Source organism: Thalia democratica, chromosome 1, assembly GCF_965202585.1.
Source record: "Thalia democratica chromosome 1, ktThaDemo2.hap1.1, whole genome shotgun sequence".
Lineage (NCBI taxonomy): Eukaryota > Metazoa > Chordata > Thaliacea > Salpida > Salpidae > Thalia > Thalia democratica.
The window spans coordinates 71,392,991-71,411,323 of NC_139165.1; the positions used below are offsets into that span (position 1 = coordinate 71,392,991).

General features: G+C 28.4%; 1 protein-coding gene across 1 annotated transcript; it reads right to left on the reverse strand.

The window, feature by feature from the left end:
• Positions 1-1,020: 1,020 nt before the first annotated feature.
• LOC145847341 (carboxypeptidase D-like) lies at positions 1,021-10,401 on the reverse strand. The gene is made up of 15 exons (XM_082953576.1): positions 10,285-10,401; positions 9,474-9,600; positions 9,127-9,208; positions 8,823-8,932; positions 8,187-8,281; positions 7,758-7,846; positions 6,778-6,945; positions 6,331-6,480; positions 4,341-4,559; positions 3,111-3,326; positions 2,871-2,991; positions 2,473-2,612; positions 2,289-2,406; positions 1,686-1,798; positions 1,021-1,419 (listed from the first exon to the last, which is right to left on the reverse strand). The coding sequence occupies exons 1-15, from the start codon at positions 10,358-10,360 to the stop codon at positions 1,366-1,368; spliced, it is 1,878 nt and encodes a 625-aa protein (XP_082809702.1). The 5' UTR covers positions 10,361-10,401; the 3' UTR covers positions 1,021-1,365.
• Positions 10,402-18,333: the final 7,932 nt, after the last annotated feature.

Sequence of the window (18,333 nt, forward strand, 5' to 3'; positions counted from 1 at the left end):
AAAACATTGAAAAAAAAATCTGGCTTAGATTAAATAAAAAAGGTCGGCTGGTACTACTGCTTTAAAGATAAAACAAACAACTTTTAAAGCAAAATTCATTACAAAGTACGACCTTCAGACCAGATCCGACCCGCAAGGTATATTTAGCTTGAAACTAACTTATGCATTATATATTGAAAATAAATTACAAACGTATATTAACAGTGAAGCTTTTTCTAAAAACGGTTCTTTATTAATATTTAACTATTACAAGTGTGCTTTTAAAAATAGTTTGTATATATTTTTTTTCAAACTACGGCTATTTAAAAGACTTATGCCCATCCAGACAATGAAAGATTTTTAAAGTAAACCTGGCTTGTACATATGCTGTAAATATGGCTGCCGAACTTTGTTTTAAGAAATTCCGTTGTAAATTAAGTGGTAAGTGGAGGTTAAGAAAGACTGCCAATAAAACAAACCTCGAACAATTTAACCAATAAACTAAACTTTGTTGGCATTACTATTTTCACCTAAATCTTTAATTAAAAACTTTAATAAATATTTTGCTAAACGTTTTATAGCTCGTTTAACTTTAAGGAATGTAATTATTAAACTTTTACTTGTTTATTATCCTGGAAACGATAAAATATTAATAAAGTTAGATAAACTTTTATATCACGCACTAAGTAACAAAGTTTTAGATATTTGTACAGTATAAATTAGAACATTTCTTGATATTTATATTTTAGTTGTTTATCTACGTTTTTTTAAGCTTAATAATACTTTTTTACGATACTTTTAAAAAAAATTAAAAGTTCTAAAAAATGAACATTTGATCTAAAATGTTTAACATTTAAATAAAAAAATACAAATTTTCACATAGCTATAATTTTAACATTTGATACATTTTTATAATACAACTGTTTACCATAAAACCATTATGCATACGTAACTTGAGTAGACTTAATGTTTTCAGCTTAATTTATTTTTAGGAAACAAGCAATAAGCGTACAAACTAAATTGTAGGTAATTTGAGGAAAACGTTTATGTCAAACAGTTTTACGAAAAATACATTAATAGTAACCTAATATGTAAAGTATTTTCTAACTGTTGTTTTTATGCTGATCGTCAAAAACAAAGTATCGTTTTAGTATGTAACATTTTACATTTCAGGTAATATTGAAACCCACTGCTGTGCAGTTTTTGTTCTACAGTCAATTTTACAACGAACATACTTTATAAGTTTATTTTTTATTCACCAAAACAAAGCAACGGTAAAAATGTGACTTTCATCACCATGATTACATCTAGTTCGACAATAAACCCTCCTCACGTCCGATCTTCCACAGAGCAACTCAACATTAAGATCCACCGCACGTGCGCGTATCACCGGGGTTCGTTTTCATTTGCTCGGCTTAATGTGAAGTTGAGTACATGTGGCTGCACAAATTAAATTGTTTCACAGGTACTTAAGGCACTCGCAAACAAGTTATCTCACAATTAAGAGCATACTTGAGCTTTAAAACTTTTTTAAACTTAATAGACTTACAAAGCAAATTTGTTTTTTTTTTTTTAAGTATTTTTTATGCAATAGTTGTTTTTTTATTGAATTGTGTTGCAATTTCCATTAATTATCAATTATATTTAAATCAACTTGAGCATTATTCGGTTCAAAAAACTTTGTGTAGAAAATAAAACCTACTCACTTTATAATGACTTTTCACATTAACTTGTTTAGCTATTGATTGATATCCATGTTTTTTAGCAATAATAAGATAATCTCCAACTGTAAGCAACCTCCAGTAGTTTCCTGCTGCTCCTGATAGTATTTTTTATAGCTCGTATTTTTTTTAAGAAGTTTTTAACTAAAATTTAGTCTAAAATGTTTCAGGCTGAGATATTAAGTGAGGTTGTAATGCAGTTTGTTAACTTTGTTTTTATAAGCCGTATGTTTGATTCTTAAGTTTAAAACACAAGTCAACTTTTATAAAAACAATGCATATTAAGAACGCAGTAATCTTTATAAAATAGTTCTTGAAATTATATATTTTTTCAGGTAAAAAATTTATTGATTATCTTATGGAAAGTATGCTTTGAAGTAATTTTTTAAGGTTTAAACTTATACTTCAATATCAAAGCAATTTTAGAAACAATTTTTGTGCAAACAAATACGCTTTAACCTAAAAAAATAAATAATGAAACTCAATGCTTCATCTATGTTGTATTGTCTTTAAGAATTATGCAAAGATATTTTTTATAAACCAAATAAATATTTTTTGAATATTTACTTATAATAATAAAAACACCACCTGTGGTTATGTCGTGTTTTATATCTACTAAATTTCTAGCTTTCTTTACTTGAATCGTGGCACTTCTAACCGGAATCCCATTGGTGTCAGTCACTAAACCTTTTAACCCCATTTGAGCCTAATAAATACATTTTCGAAGTTAAGAAAATGGTAGAAGAAAATTATTTAAATAAGTTGTCCTTACTGATTGTACAAATGAATTTAGAGCTGCTAAGTTGTTATGCCATTCCTTTTTCAGCTTATTTTCTCTCGTAAATTTTTGACATCCTAACTCTAGAGTTATTTCAAAGCAGTTTGTGTGCAAGTAGTTGAAATCCTGCATTCCTAAAAATAAGTTATTTTAGTAAGTGTTTTGCTCTAATGAAATCCGATAACTCACAATTAAATGGCATTTGAAACATTGTTTGAGCAAAATTTGTAATATACTTTTCAAAACAGTAGCACGTTTGAGTTTTGTTGGATTTATTGTTTGCAAAAATTAACTTTGATTCTAGTTTTTAACTTAAAGTTATTTAAATTTCAAACTAAAAGTAATCAATTCTTATAGAGCTTCAAACCAATTTCTTTTATGAAGTTTCAAACCTCTCCTGACGCTGTACCAGTCGGCTCCGTTCGTAATACCTCCTTTGTCTCCGAAATTTTCCCCGGGCCACGCATCCTGACACGGTCGGTTAAGTTTCGAGCTCGACATTGTTTTATGTTTCTAAAATTTTATATTTGAATTACCAAAATTGTTTTTTTTTGTTAGATGTGGAAAAAAATAAAATATTTAAGCTTCGAGTGAGAGTAAAAATAAAAGCAGTTTTGAAAAAGTTCACTTACGGTTGCGTAGGTTTTCGAGAGGTAGCGGAAAACGTCGTCGTCGGGAGTCGCCACATAGTTACTCTTCCTGCGATGGGACAAAGATCCGGCGAAGGAGGAAAAACGCAGATCGTACGGGAAGTTGGCGACGAGGGCGCCACCGTGCAGCTGTGCGGATAAAACGAACGGATACCGGGTTATCCAGTTGATCACCGATATAACTTCGGGTATTTCTTCCTGACATTATTATTGGTTTACCAAAAAGAATTGCATAGGATGAAAAATTAAAATTTATCTGGTTTTTATAGTTGCTTTCACTTAAATAATTTATAATGACAATGTTTTTATTTAATTAACTTACGTTTCTTTCTAAAAGCTTCTTTTTCTATACAAAACTATAAATTAGTTAGTATAGTTAGACTACAAATTTGTTCCATAAAACGTTATTGGTATAATTTTTCAGAAGTTGTATCAGAATAAATCTCTAACTATTGTGTTTTTCTTTATATAATAAAAGTCAATTGTTTATTATAAAGTAATGAAAAGATATGATAGTTAAAAGCTATTTTAATGACCAATGCAATGTAAACAAGTATTTACTTTTTTATTTACCTTAAATTTAACAAATAAAGATTAGAGTTAGTTTATCAGAGTTTAATCTCTAGTTAAAAAACTACAAACAAATTCAGTTACATTAGTAGTAATAAGATTTCAATTAGAGATAAAGTAGTCTGTAATTAAAATTTTTACTTAAGTTTCATGTTCAAAGTTTTGGATAGAAAAATAACATTTCAAAATAATTTGCAACGGTAAAAATTAAAACGTGTATGGACTTGAATAACTTAAGAGCTTTTTCACCTCAATACTAAATTAACAAAACATAAAATTATAAGTAAAAACACTTAAAATAACGTCTTAATTGTTTGCTATGTTACCTTTTATTTGTAAGTATCACTTTACTTATGGGTTGTCAACAAACTTTAACTAACTTATATCTTACTTAAAAGCATAAAAATGCAAAGTTAATGTTTTATATTGATCGATGACCAAAAAAATTTGTAGTACTATTTAAAAGGTATCTATAAATTAGGAGGTAAGAAAAAAGTAAACAATTGGAAACGTTCATGCTCGACATTTAAGAAAACTTGAGCTTCGAAAAAAGTTAAAACAAACGTACATTTTAATTAGTAAGAAAATATTTTTAAGCACCAACAACTAAAACTGCACGCTATCCTTAGTAAATCTACTTACTTTCTTACTCTCCCAGGAACTTATGTAGGTGGTAGGCAGGGAGAGGTGGTTGTTGGGTCCGTCATACTTCATTACCGCGAACTGGTACACAAAAGTTGTGAGATCGGGGAAACACCTGTTGAGGTCGTAGCCGTTGGCGTTGGTTCTGGCGATGTAAGTTCGCTTGTTCCATTCCGTCTCGTCCAATGTGGCGTTGCTTAGTTTTATGTGCTTGTAAATCTGTCAATTGATATTTTTCTTAAAAAAAATCGATGCTTGCGTAAAATGTGGCAAAGATATTTTTTTGAACCTAAAATATTGAAAAATAGCTTAATTAAATACTCAATCATTTCTAGTTAAAAAATTAAAAAAATTTTTTTTCAAACATTCTTTCAGCTTAAGGAGAGATACGAAGAGTTTTGCAGTATTTAAGTTATGTTTAACTTCTAAAGGTTGTTGCATAGCATAGGTAGATAATTTTGAAACTAATTAAAATGTACGTTTATTTAATGGTGTTTTTCTGTACTAAGCTCAGGTCTTTTAAAGCTTAAAGTTTGTTTAAGTCAATGAGGTTGGTGCATAAAAAACTGTAAATAGTTGTAATTTTTTTCTTGCCTCTTATAGCTTATAGGTTTTAACTTAAACCCATCTTCAAAAAAAGCTATTTAAAGCTAAATATAACTTCGCTGCGACTTTGATCAGATGCTTGTTCATCTTATACTAATTTAAACGCAACTTATTTGCAGCTGAACATTTATTAATTTTATAATTATTCTATTTATTACATAAATGATTGAGCTTTTTAGTTGCTCAACTTAAAATTTTCTGACTAACAAGATATAGTGATAACTGATTTATTTGTTGCCTGCTGGAAGCCCTGATTGCTTTACTTTCAATGAAATTGATTTATTAATCTATATTTGTCACCTACAGTATTATTTTACCGAGACAATCGCAATAAATTTACTAAAACTACTCATCAGTACAAACTGCAAGTCGATTTCTTGAAAGCTTTTAATAGTTTAAAAAAATAGTTAATACTTGTTCGTAAATTATATTGTTAAAAATAAGCTTTAAGTACCAAAATACTTATTTCCCTTTTTTTTTTGATAATGTGGAACAGAGTTAGACCCAAACTACAACTATAAAACTATCATCTTATTTTTTGTAGTTCTATATAAGCTTACTATTTAGATATAAAAAACAAGTTATTTAAAGATAAGTTATTTTAATGCTAATTTTTTTGTGTTTAAGTATTTAGATTGAAGTTAATAAACAAAGTTAAAGTTTCAATTTAATATTTATGCCCTTTGAGTGTGCTTAATAATTTGTTTTCATCAGAACGAACTTTATTTTTTAAATAGAAAAGCACTTAATAACTTTTATTTATTTCAATACTAATTTTCTTTGACGTTATTCGAAGGTTAAACTAAATTATTACAAATTTTATGCATCTAATTGAAATTAATAAAGTAATAGATTACCACTTAATACTTGTTTCAACTTACTGAAAAAATACATTACAAATAAACTCCAAGTTTTGTTTACGGTTTATATGATGTAAATATTTTTGAAAAAAATATTTTGAAGTTATTAACTTTACTAAGTTTGAACTTTGTAAAAAAGTTCAATTTTGTTTATTCTATTTAATTACTGGACAAAAAAGTAGTTTTTATGAATACAATTAAATTTAAGTTAAAATTGCATTTATTTTGTTACTTACTAAAAGTCAACACCAAAAAGGTAGTCATGTGCGTAAAATTGTAACTAAACTTCAGTTATTTCTCCAGTAATAGTCTTATTGAAAACTTAAGTAAAGCATTTGCGTTTGCTTTTTCAAAGTAATTTAGACGCTATAAAAGCGGTTCTTAAAAACAGTTCTTATTCTTTGAGTGATTTAGAAAACTTATTTAAACTATATTCATTTTGAACAATTGCAAGCTCCGATACACTTTACCTAATTTCACAAAGCATTGTTAAGAATTGTTAAACACGCAACCAAAACACAAACTTCGGCTGCCTTGTAGTGTCCGTCCGGGTTCATACTGGGCATGATGTGGATGCTGGTTGTTTCGATCAGCCTCACGACTCTCTTCCTCCTGCCCAGCCATCCGTTGCACAGATACTTCGCATAGTTTACGATCAGCTCGCGGCCCAGCACCTGTTATGACTTTTAATGTAATTATACGTCGATTTATTTTCTTTCTCAGAAAAATATGACGGGCGAACTCAGTTTTGCTAGAATTTAACTTTAGCGCGGTTTTTAAAACTATGCAGTTTTGTATTGGTAGGCAAACAAAAAATATAATTTTAGCTAAACTTAAATTCAGAAAAATTAAAATGAGTTTACTACACTAAGTATCCTGGACAAATCTAATAAGAGCTTAGCATGAAACTAACTTAATTCTTGCATAATACTAAGTCTAGTTTTTTTTGGTAACATTTGTCCACATTAAACCTCGTCACCGTGGATGTTGCCGACCAGTTTCATTTTTGGTTTCAGCGGTCCTTCTTCGAAAACGTCCTTGGAAATTTCCAGCACGAGCAGCGACCTGCCCTGCACAGACTGGCCTATTTTGTACAACCTGGTTATATTGGGGCATACGTGCACAATGTTCTTCAGTGCCTGGAAAAATTATTTGGCAATCATAAAGCTTTTTACCTACGTACTGTTTAAATAGAAATTCTAGGTAGGTAAATAAATGTTAATTTGAATTAAATATTTGATGAACTACTTTAATTGTGATAAAACATATAATGAGTTAGCAAACGTTATTAAGCACTTCAAACTATTTATCTTTCCGGTAAATTAGTTGCTTTTATTTGCTCAAAATCCTTCAAAAAGCAATAAAACATGAGATATTAATATTGCCGCTCATCAAATACAAAACAATTTAGAAAATCGATCAGCTTTAAAGCGAACGCAAATAGTTAAGGCGGCCAAGTTTTCAAAACAACTTTCGGCAAAAAAGCTCGCGTTGTTTACATCTGCACTCATAATAGTTTCATAAACAACTTTCATTATTTTAAAGCCGTTTTGATCTCTTTGATTTGTTTTACGTGAGTATCGCGATTGAAAGAATATATTGTTGTTGAGTCAAACTGAAACAGACTTGACGTCTTTAACTTGTTTTTGGTTTAGCAATTAAGTGATGCAGTTAACTTTGCTAATTGCAGATAATTCTCGTGTAACATACCTTTGCGAGTTGTCACTCCTTAATGTTGAAATTCGTTTAAAGCTAACTGAAAATAACTCCCACGCCGGCGGCAACATTACGTTGATTGTAATAAAAACCGAATGCATAAAGCTTGTTACTGCAATTAACTTTTTCTGCATGTGTCAAGCTGTAAACAGCCAACAAACAAACAAGCAGCAAAAATCGTGCACATTTTGGCGGCTTACTAATATGAGTCCTTGTGAGAGCTGTTTTCACTGACCTGTCTCAGCGCCGCGTGTGAGCCGTGGTGTTTGTGAGTTATTTTGACGTCCTTTCTCGAAAATGACTTCCGTCGAGGGACCAGTGAACCTGTTGAGTGCATTGGCAACTGAACTAATGTAAACATTGATACCTTTCAGTTACTAATGATTGTGAGTTGTCAACTGTGTACTTATCTCTTTGAAATTAGTTGTCAGTTTAAGTTTATAAACTGCTGGTGATAGAAATGAAAGTTATGGACTTTAAAAAAAAAATAAAAAAAGTTGTAATTAAAACATGTATAGCTAATTTTTAGTGTTGTATCTAAAAAAAACGCATCTATATGTTTTTCAAAAAAACAAAAAATAAAAAATAAAAAGCACTTCAATTTATTATAAACCGACACTAAAACTATTAAAGATAATTTTTATGACAATCAAACTGTATTTACTTTTGCGCTGTCTGATGCAGTTTTTAGAAGGAATTTCTCTACATTTGAGAAACGAGGGCCACGCCATTCCATTTGCAGATAGAACATGTTGACACCTAAAAGAAAAAAATTGATAAAAAATCACATTTTTGTCAGCTTTTGATAAAAATCAGATAATTAAAAAACGGTGGAAATTTTTGTTAGCCTCGTGATTCATCAGTGAATCACGGTGGCTTAGCAATCAAAAGTACAAAAACCACAAATTGACAAACAAAGAAATGAATCATAATGCACACACTAATCCATTGATTTCTTTTTTTGCTATATGTATGTTTTCATTTTAAACGTTAAATGTACAAAGTTGTTTATAGTAAAATTAACTTGTTTATTATTTAATCTAAATGATAAACTAAGCCAAATTCGTCTAACACTAATTTATAAGCTACCGTTTTGCTTTTGGTAATTTTTTTACATTTGTACACAAACTGAATTTCAAAATAATTAATTTCAAACCATAAAAGTATTTAGTTTATTATTTGATTTAAAACATTTATTAACTAAAATAAACAGGTTACGCTAGCTTGCTGTAAAGCTCAAAAAACTTAAACAACAAAAATTTAAAACAAGAGCACAATAATAAAACTGATAAAACTCAACCTCTTCTGAATTCCTCTGCAAAAATGCGGGCAAGGGTGCGTTGCGAACGAGTCGACGTTCTTTTGGAACTTACACTTGGGAGTTAGGACGCCACATGCCAGCTTGCTTATCTGTGCAACATTTATATGTGAATTTTTCATGAGCGCGCAACAACACACGAAAGGCATGAATGTTTTCTGAGCGGAAAGTTGAGCTCAATCCGTTTTACTGTGGTTTCGCGCACAGCTCGTTAATTAGATGAAATTTATTTTGTTTACGCGTATTACGCGCTAATGCCGTTAGAATGCACAAGTCAGAAGCTTACTTTCACGACGCATTTGTTCAAAAGTTTTGATTGCTTTCGCCTTCTGAGCTCTCGTGACGTACTTGTGAAATTTCTCAGCACCCTTGAGATAAAAAATAGTTATAAGGTTACTTTAAATAAACCTGTGAGAATTTTTCAGCTGATGCATGCACATTTGAACGTTTAAGATATTTATTTGTTACAAAATTTAAACTTATGTATGCTTAGCGTTTTATTAAACATTTGAAACAACACAAATATAAATAATTAAAAAAAAATAAATCGTTAAATAATTAAAATAGTAAAATTTAGTTTAAATATCAAGAACATTTTTTTATTTAATCGTAGTGTTAAGTATTGCAGCTTACTTATACTCAGAACTACCAGCTATTTCTTTTTGCGTTCTGTGTCCGAACAAATTTGGAAAAAATATCCAGTGCTTTACGGTGTCCTCGCAAATAGGCACTACAGAGTATTCACATTCCTCACCATAATCTGTAAAAAACAAGTATTTATAACAATAATTCAAAAAGAAAGTGTGTTTATATATTGTGGACTAAAATTTACTAAAAATGTTCGTAAACTTTAGTTTTCGTGCAAAAGCAGTTTATAAATTAGTTAATCAAGTTCAACTTTATTCGTATTCGTGCTTTTAGTTATTGTTCGTAAGCTATTCTTTAAAATATTTTTTGGTTTTGCTCAGACTGTAAACAAAAACCTTTTGGTAGTCTATAAAAAACATTTTTGCAATTAAGCCAAATAACAGCTTATCTTGTATAAACAGTCTGATAAACACTCCTTTTCTTTTAATCTAAATAATTACACCCATTAGAATGTTTGTTTTAGAAGCAAGTGATGTTTATAAATACGCTAATATACTTTCGATTTTTGATACAGTTGTTATTAAAAAAACGCTTTTAGAGTACATTTTTTTACTAAAAGTAAACTTTTTCAAAAACTAGGTGTAACAAATTGCCAACACCAAACTGTTAAATAGGCTAAGAGCTTATTAACTTCTTCACAACAAAGAGCTTTTATTTAACGATAGTAATAAACCTCTCACGGGCTCGTATTTACCTACGCTTCAAAGCCTTTCATCTGCGCAAAAAACACTCAGCTCAAACCCAGCAAAAAAAAATTATCAACTGCAACTATAAACAATCAAAAACAAAAGCTCACAAGCATTGTCCGCCTTGGCGTTTGCGATCCAAACAAAAACAAAAGTGCAAGCCACCAGTCCCAGTAAACTCTGCATGACCTTTTCAAACAAAAAAACCTTCGCTGACACGATCACTTTCCGAGACGAAAACAATTCTGCCGAGTTCAGGATCTCGCCTCGCTTAAATACGAGCGTTCGGCCGCTCGATGGCGCTGCACAAAATTTTTTTTCGCGCTCGAGCGCTTTTCGATAACATCTGCAAGCAGAACCACATGCAGCACAACACAAAGTGGAGAGAGAGAAACACAACAGATAAGCGTGAAATTTAAGTCATTGGCACCGCTAATGAGTTTCATAGGTTTCACGTGAGCTATGAGAGCGCAGATCTTTATCTGAAACCCGATAGCCGGATTACTTTCGCGTGATAGGCGTTTAATAAAACCCATCCAGAGACAGTGCAGTGTGTGAGCGTTCTTTTGTTTGTAGAAAAAAAAGTGCTGCTCCCCACGCCTTGCTGTGCGCGAATCGTGTGCGAATGAGTCACACTGATAATTAATAAACATGTTTTGTGCCGTGTCTGCCGGCCGGAAATGCGCAATTTGTTACATCGACTGCTGGTTTTATCATTTATAAATTGCATTAATGCCACCCAGAGCGTTTTGAAGGCATTCATTAGTTCGTTTGAAAAACAAAAAAAAAATTTCAATTTTTTCACTGATTTGGACAGGACCACTAAATTTTTACAACTTTTGTCGTTTTGTAACAAAATTTTATGAAATAAGTTGCAGTGTTTTTTTTTTAGTAAAATGAGCTCCGTACAATAATAAATATTTGATAATTAAAACCTTAAAATACATAGAACTTTGGTTAACCCTCCTTTTATAGATATGAACTAATACAACTAGTCTTAAACTTTAAAAAAATATGTCGTAATTTTTTTTAAACCCTAGTTTATCTTCGTAAGCCCTTTTTAATCCATTCTAAATACAAAGAGTACGGAATTGTAATTGATCTGTTACAAAAAGTAAACTCTTTTTTTTTTGTTTGTTTAAATGAAAAACCGAGCCACTCTATTAAAATTAATTTAACCGTGAATCCTTTTCATTCAAATCATTAAAAATTTTCTTATCTTAGCAAGCATTAAGAGCTTGAGAAAATAAAGTTAAAAATACTTTTTTCATTTCTAGGTCAGTAATTGTAACTGTTTCATTTTGTCAAATTGTTTTTATTATTCTGGTTTAACACAAACCTTTAACCTTTATACGCTATAAATTTAAACGCTTACCTTAAATTGAAATAACTGAACTTTAAATGTTATTGGTGTAAGCTTTTAAGTAGTATTTTTAACTGCTTGTTTTATAGCGTGTTTTAATGCACGTTGTTACAAGATGTACAAACAAAACATGTATGTATTTCACATGGAATATTTTTTTAAACTTTTTCTAAGTATTTAATATTTTCAACTTTCTCAAAAATAAAGTTGTAAAATTCATTTATATTTAATTTTTTCAGAACAAATTGTATTATTCTATATACAGTCTATATTTTTTATTTATACAGACATATTTAAGACAAACTTTAGAATAACTCACAAAAACATGAATAATAAAAACAACTTTTAATTATAGCAAATGAAAATGTTGAAACTATTTATCATTGTATTAAAAAAATCGAGTATAATTATCTTTTAACTATACTGTAAACATCCTTTTTTAGGTACAGGGTTTGTTTTCTATTGATCGTTTGTTTTGTTAACTATTATCAAGTTTTAAAAGCAAAATACAACTTTAAAAAGTTCGGTTTTTTATAAAATTTATTGTGAAAAAAGGATAAACTGATATTTAGTAATTAGAAAAATTCTAAAGTTTTATTGTGACAGTTTAATATATTTCTCTACTTTTCTTCAGAAACTCACAACAGAACAGAACATAAAATTATTTTAATTATTCACTAAAAACAAAAAAAAATTAATGTATTGTTCTACTCAATAAAACAGAATACTTCGGAAAAATAATGAAACTTTAACTGATACAACAACATTTGTAAAAATAGGACAGGCCAGTGAACTTGATAGTTTAAATAAAAAAATTATTTATTGATTTTCTAAAGAAGTTAGTTTATAAAAGGAGATCCAACAATCTGTTTTCATGGATATAAAACAAATGCATTCGATTAGGCATAGGATGTATGGTCTTCCAAAACTGCATAAACAACAAATTCCAAGACCTATTCTGTCGATGATCAAATCACACCACCACATTAGCCGGATTTCGGAATTTTTAACTAGAGCTGATTCTATTTCATTACTCGCAGTTTGTTGTCAAAGATTGTTTTTGATAATTGCAAGGGCTAGAAACAGTAAATCAATCAATACGGTTTCAACATCATTTGACGTGAAGCAGTTATTCACCAATGTACCATTAAAAGAATCAATTAAGGTAAGTGTTGATAAACTATATGAAATAATAAAACCAAACATAGAGAAAAATAATTTTATAAAGCTGATTAAAATAGCAACAAGTGATGTTCAGTTTAGTTTTAATAATAAAATTTACAGTAAAATAGACGGCCATGGGATCACCTTTTGACCAAACACTTGCAAACTTTTTTGTCGAATATTTAGAATCTAAAGCTGTTGATGATTTATCGTCACAGGTTGTCTACATTAGATACGTTGATAGTTGTTTAGTTTGAAACTGAAAATGTAAACGAATCTATATTTCGAAAATTAAATTATTTACATAAAAAGATATATTCTACTGACGAAGTGGAGAGAACAACCAACTGCCATTTTTAGATATATTGAAAACAAAAGATGAAACAAATTTTTTAACGAATGCCTATAGGAAAACAACTTTCACTGGGCAGTAATTACACTACCAATCTTTTCGCAGTAAGAAGCGAAAAGTAAACTTAATAAAAACACTATACCATAGAGCCTACAAGATTTGTTCAAAAAAACTCCTTCATTCTGAGGTGGAGAGAATAAAAGACATTCTAATAAAAAATGGATGCCCGTCAGAATTGATTAGGAGGGTTATAAAATTACATGATAACAACCTAAACAAACCTAAGAAACATCACGTGTGTTTGAGAGTAGAGTAAGAAATTTAACAAATACAACGTACAGTCAAGTAATAAAAGAATTATATTTGTCTCGAAACCAGTACTAAAAGTGCAGTTGTAGGATCCGATACCAGTTTTAAACGAAAGTTTAGTTTACAAACTTAATTGGTTCTGTGAAAGAAGCTATATCAAAATTCAAGGCATTTAAAAACCAGGATCAAGGAACATTTATCTGCATGTGTGTTGAAATTTATAGAAGAACCTGAAACTTAGACAACAGCAACCGAAAACGCAGCTAAAATACCTTCAATTGCAGAACATTTTATAAACAACAGAGATTGTGCTAGGAATTAATAGATATCTAGATTTGAAATAATTAGTCGTTGTAAATTTTTTTGACCTCGTTAAGTTAGAGGCTATCTCTATATTTTTTAAACAAACCAGAATTGTGCAAACACAAATAATTTAATTATAAAGTGTCTTTATTTACTTAAAATAGCAATTTCGTTTCATTTAATAGTATTTTAGTTTAATTAGCGATTACTTTACACTGATTATTTATTACGCTTAGTATTTACTTTGATAGTTTTAACTTTTTAGTTTTTAGTGAAAAACTTTTCATAATTTTATGTTCTGTTCTACTGTGAGTTTCTGAAGAAAAGTAGAGAAATATATGTTAGACAGTCACAAAAAAACTTTAGAGAGTGCTATATATTTGTTATGTACCTAACTAAAAGAAAATAATGTTTGAAGTTTGAAAATACTTTTATAGCTAATAAAAGCTTTGTTTTTAGACTTAAAGTATTAAAGATAAAGTAAGTATACTTAAATTATTTTTGTTTTTAACTATTTATTTAAATTTTTTGAGGCATTATCGGTTAATTGTTGGAAAACAATTGTTGAAAACTCCTAAAAATTAGACAAAAAAATGTTTCTTGATTTTAATTTTTGTATTTAAAACAAGTGCATATCAAAAAAAAACACGAAGTTTAAACAATAAAATTTTAAAACGAAATGAGTTAAAAATGTGCTTTACATTGATTTATGATACCGCATATTTTATTTGAAAGCTTTATAGGTGGTCTCAAAATGGAAAAGGAAAAATTTATCATAGTTTTTAGTTTTAAAGTTTATAATAAAACTTTAACTATTTAATTTTTGTTGTTCATCTTTTAAAAATTTTAATTATACAGAAATTAATTTTATTACGAAAAGATAGAGTGTTTTTGGTTTTTTTTAATAAAATTGAATGAAAGCTTTCAATGTAATTTTCTGTCTATATTTTAGAAGCTGCTAAAACAATTGTAGTTTAGTTAAGTAACAGTTGTTTTTGAATTTTGAATTTTTTCTATGAAGCTTTTAAGAAAATGCAAAATTATTTTTTAAACCAGAAAAGAATTTTTTTTATTTAACTCGTTTTCAAAATAATTCTAAGTAAATTGACAAAATTCAATATTTTATTTACATGTCTTATTAAATTGATTAAGGAAATAGGTATTGTATGAACTTTGAAATTTTGTGTTTTTTAAACGTTTTAGGAATAACTAAGACTATGATATAAAGATTAAAGATTTAAATACTTTACTTATACCAACGATTTAACTATATTTTGTTACTTGTTGAACTTGAATTTGAAATTTAACTACTAAAACTTACTTAATTTCATTTTTGATTTGAATAATTTCAAAACATAATATTTTAAAGCTTTGATCTCAATTATAACCTAACTCTTTAAATAACAAAATCTTTTAAGTTTTTGGATTTCTTTTTCAGAGTACATCTAAAGGATTTCAGAAACTGTAAAACGCTTTAAAAGTGTTACCGGTACAAAGTAGAAAGTGACTTTTTGTTTCACGTCTAATAAAAATAAACTAAACAAGTATAACTGTTTGCTATTCTCTTTTACACACATGTTTACTGATTTCAACTAGGTGTTGATTATCACTAAGCTATTTTTTTTATTAAACAATTTCGATTCAATATAAGTAGCTTAAAATTTGAATTAAGAACTTTTTACACAAAATAAATGTGACAACTAGTTTAAACTTTTTTAATAATCATAAGACTGTTGTGACAACGATAGTGGGTTGCTAATTGCAAAAGTAAATAGGTAGTCTGAAAGAATACGTTTACTACTTTAATTAATGAAAAATTGTCGCAAAAATTTAGTTCATTTATTTTTACAAATCGAACAAAAAACTAGTACTTTCATAAAGTTTTAATCCTTTTATACAAAAACAAAAACTAATAAAAATGTTTTTTATTTGAAATTAATATTGCTAATACAAGTTTAAAAAACGGTTGCTCTAGCGGTAAGAATTTTTGTACAACTATTAAATTCCTAAGAATCGAGTGAACATTTAAAACATAAACAGTTGCGACCCGCGAAAGACTTGAGTGTTCAGGTTTGCTATTTAGTAAATTATGCAAACATTTGTTTCAAGTATCACATATAAACTGATATTTTACAAAAAATCCATCATAGTTTTCACAATTGAAGTTTATTTTTAATTATATTAACAAAAATGGTAAATTAAAAACTCTTCAGATATAAATTAATAAAAAAATAGCTGTTATCATGCTGACTCGATATAATTTCATCAGTCAAAATGTTAATGTAATACAACAAAATTTTATATTATCTCATTAACTCTTAATTTCAAGCTTTGAGAACTTTAGTGTATTAGTCAGAACACATTGAAATAGTCAAGAGTAAATTGTAAGTTTGTGGTATTTAGTGTTCATTATAAAAGAAGGTATTTTTTAAATGAGAAATCTTTAAAATTTGTTTCTAGTCAACTTTTCATAAGACATACAATGAATGGTATGTTTTGTTGAGGCAGAACTAATAAAATTTAAAGATGTAAAGGTTCTCAAAAGCAAAACACTTAGGTGCATTCATTATAAAAAAAATAGCAAAAGTTTATTTAACCTAAAATTTGAATAAAATATTTAACATCAAAGGTTTGGGGTTTTCATTTTTAAATTAAAAACTAATTTTCTACCATTAAATTTTAAGTGTTATTCTAAAGGTATAAATAAATTACATATCCCATGAGAAAATTTTTCTCATAATAAACTTAGTTATAAGTCACTAGCTCATCAAGGTAGTAAACTTTGGACAAAGCTACCTTTTACTTTAAAATACCAAAGCAATCTTGGAAGGTTCCAGGTTAAACTGAAGGATAATTTATAAAAGATAAACTTAAATAGAAGTGTGCAAAATAAATATTCTATTTACGACTCGGTTTCGGTGACCGAAAAATTAAGACCTCTTCAAGTAAAATAAAATATTAAACTGCACATAACAATGTTAGTTATCTATAATGTTATTTAAAAACTTATTCATGCGTGAAAATCTAAACAAAAACTAAAATGTTACACATTCGAAAATTCAAGCTTGTCAGAGTATAGTCAGGTAAAATTGGTGCTGGTTTTAAAATGATTTGAATTTAATTATATTATGAGTCAAAAAAATATATCTGAATAAAAAGCTTAAAAAAATATTTATACCTTGAAATCTGTTTATATAGAATTTAAAATTATCTAAAATTGGAATTTTAAGCCAAGTATAAACAAAACATTTACAAAACTCAAAGTCACTGAAAATTTCAAAATCTAATCTGTATTAAGTTAATGTAGCAGTCAAAATTTAAACGGATTTTTAAAGTATTTTAAAAAAATCTAATTTTTTTTTTAAGTTGAATTAAGAACTGTCTGAAAATTTTAATTTAAACTAAATATCAACAAAAACTCAATAAACCTATTTTGTACTGTTATTATAATCTGATTTCAGTTTTGTCTGCTTTCCAGTTTATCTATAAAAATGTTTTTCTGTGTCTGCATGGGGTGGGTGTCACTTTTGCACGAGCGTCACTTTTGCACGAGGAGACAATTTTGCACGGCGACATTTTTTCACGATGACAATTTTTTAAGGCAGCATTGTTGCACAACGTCAAATTTTTACGATGAAATTTTTGCACAGCGACATTTTGGCACGATGACTTTTTCGCACGGAAAATCAATTTTGCATGCAGGCCGATTAAAAGTTTTTTTTAGCAACTACCAAGTCTGTAACATAAAAAGAAACTGAAAACTAAAATTTTTTAGCATACCTATATTAAAGGCAAAAAATGAAAGGTCTAAAATCTTAAACAGTAAAAGTTAATGTTAAAAACAAACTAACGAAAAGATAAAATAAAATTATTTATAAAAAATTCATACCAGGGACAATAAAGTTAATTTATTTAGAAACTAGGATAAAAAAACTTTAAATGTAAGTAAGTTGTTCTAGTTTATTTTGGAGTTTAATATATTAATCAAGAACTATGCCTTTTTATATATCTTACTATACGGTTACAAGTTTATTGTTCATATGATGAACCTAGGCATCAAAACCTAGACCACTTAAACTGGAAGACACATAAATAAAAGAAAAAATAACACATATAGTTTATTTATTATAACAAATATAAAACAATAATTTGATATAAAATTTATAGATTAACATAAAAAGCAAAATTTTAACCACAAACTTATGTTTATTTACGATTTGATGTAGAACGATCAAAATCAAGTATTTAAATGCATTGACTAACAACAAAAATAAAAACCTAACGCTCCAAGGACATTAACGTTAGGCTCTCATCGGCTTATTTCATGATCATGGAATGCTGGTGTAAGCATCTCTTGATACTTTTGATGAACATAAGTTCAAACTTCCAAATGTTACTATCTGATTGGCTTATCATGATCATGCAACATTATTGTTATGAAATAATCTAAGTTTAAACCATGAAAACTGCGCTATTTTATTGCTATTTTTATTCTCACGCTAAATTAAAAAATAAACATAAACAACAAGTAAAATCTGAAATACCTTTACAATTCATAAACTAAGTAAATCTTTGTTTTTAATTTAACTATTGTTTGAAATTAAAATAAATTTAAAATATTTGTTCAACAACTATATAATGCTAATTATAACATTAAGAGAAAACAAT

What these genes read in the sequence shown, in the direction of transcription:
- LOC145847341 (XM_082953576.1), bottom strand. Translation starts at nt 10,360, where the DNA reads ATGCAGAGTTTACTGGGACTGGTGGCTTGCACTTTTGTTTTTGTTTGG. An exon ending in TGCAGAGGAATTCAGAAGAG is followed by an intron (nt 8,282 to 8,822) that starts GTTGAGTTTTAT and finishes TTTTTCTTTTAG; the next exon opens with GTGTCAACATGTTCTATCTG. An exon ending in TAAATTCATTTGTACAATCA is followed by an intron (nt 2,407 to 2,472) that starts GTAAGGACAACT and finishes TGTATTTATTAG; the next exon opens with GCTCAAATGGGGTTAAAAGG.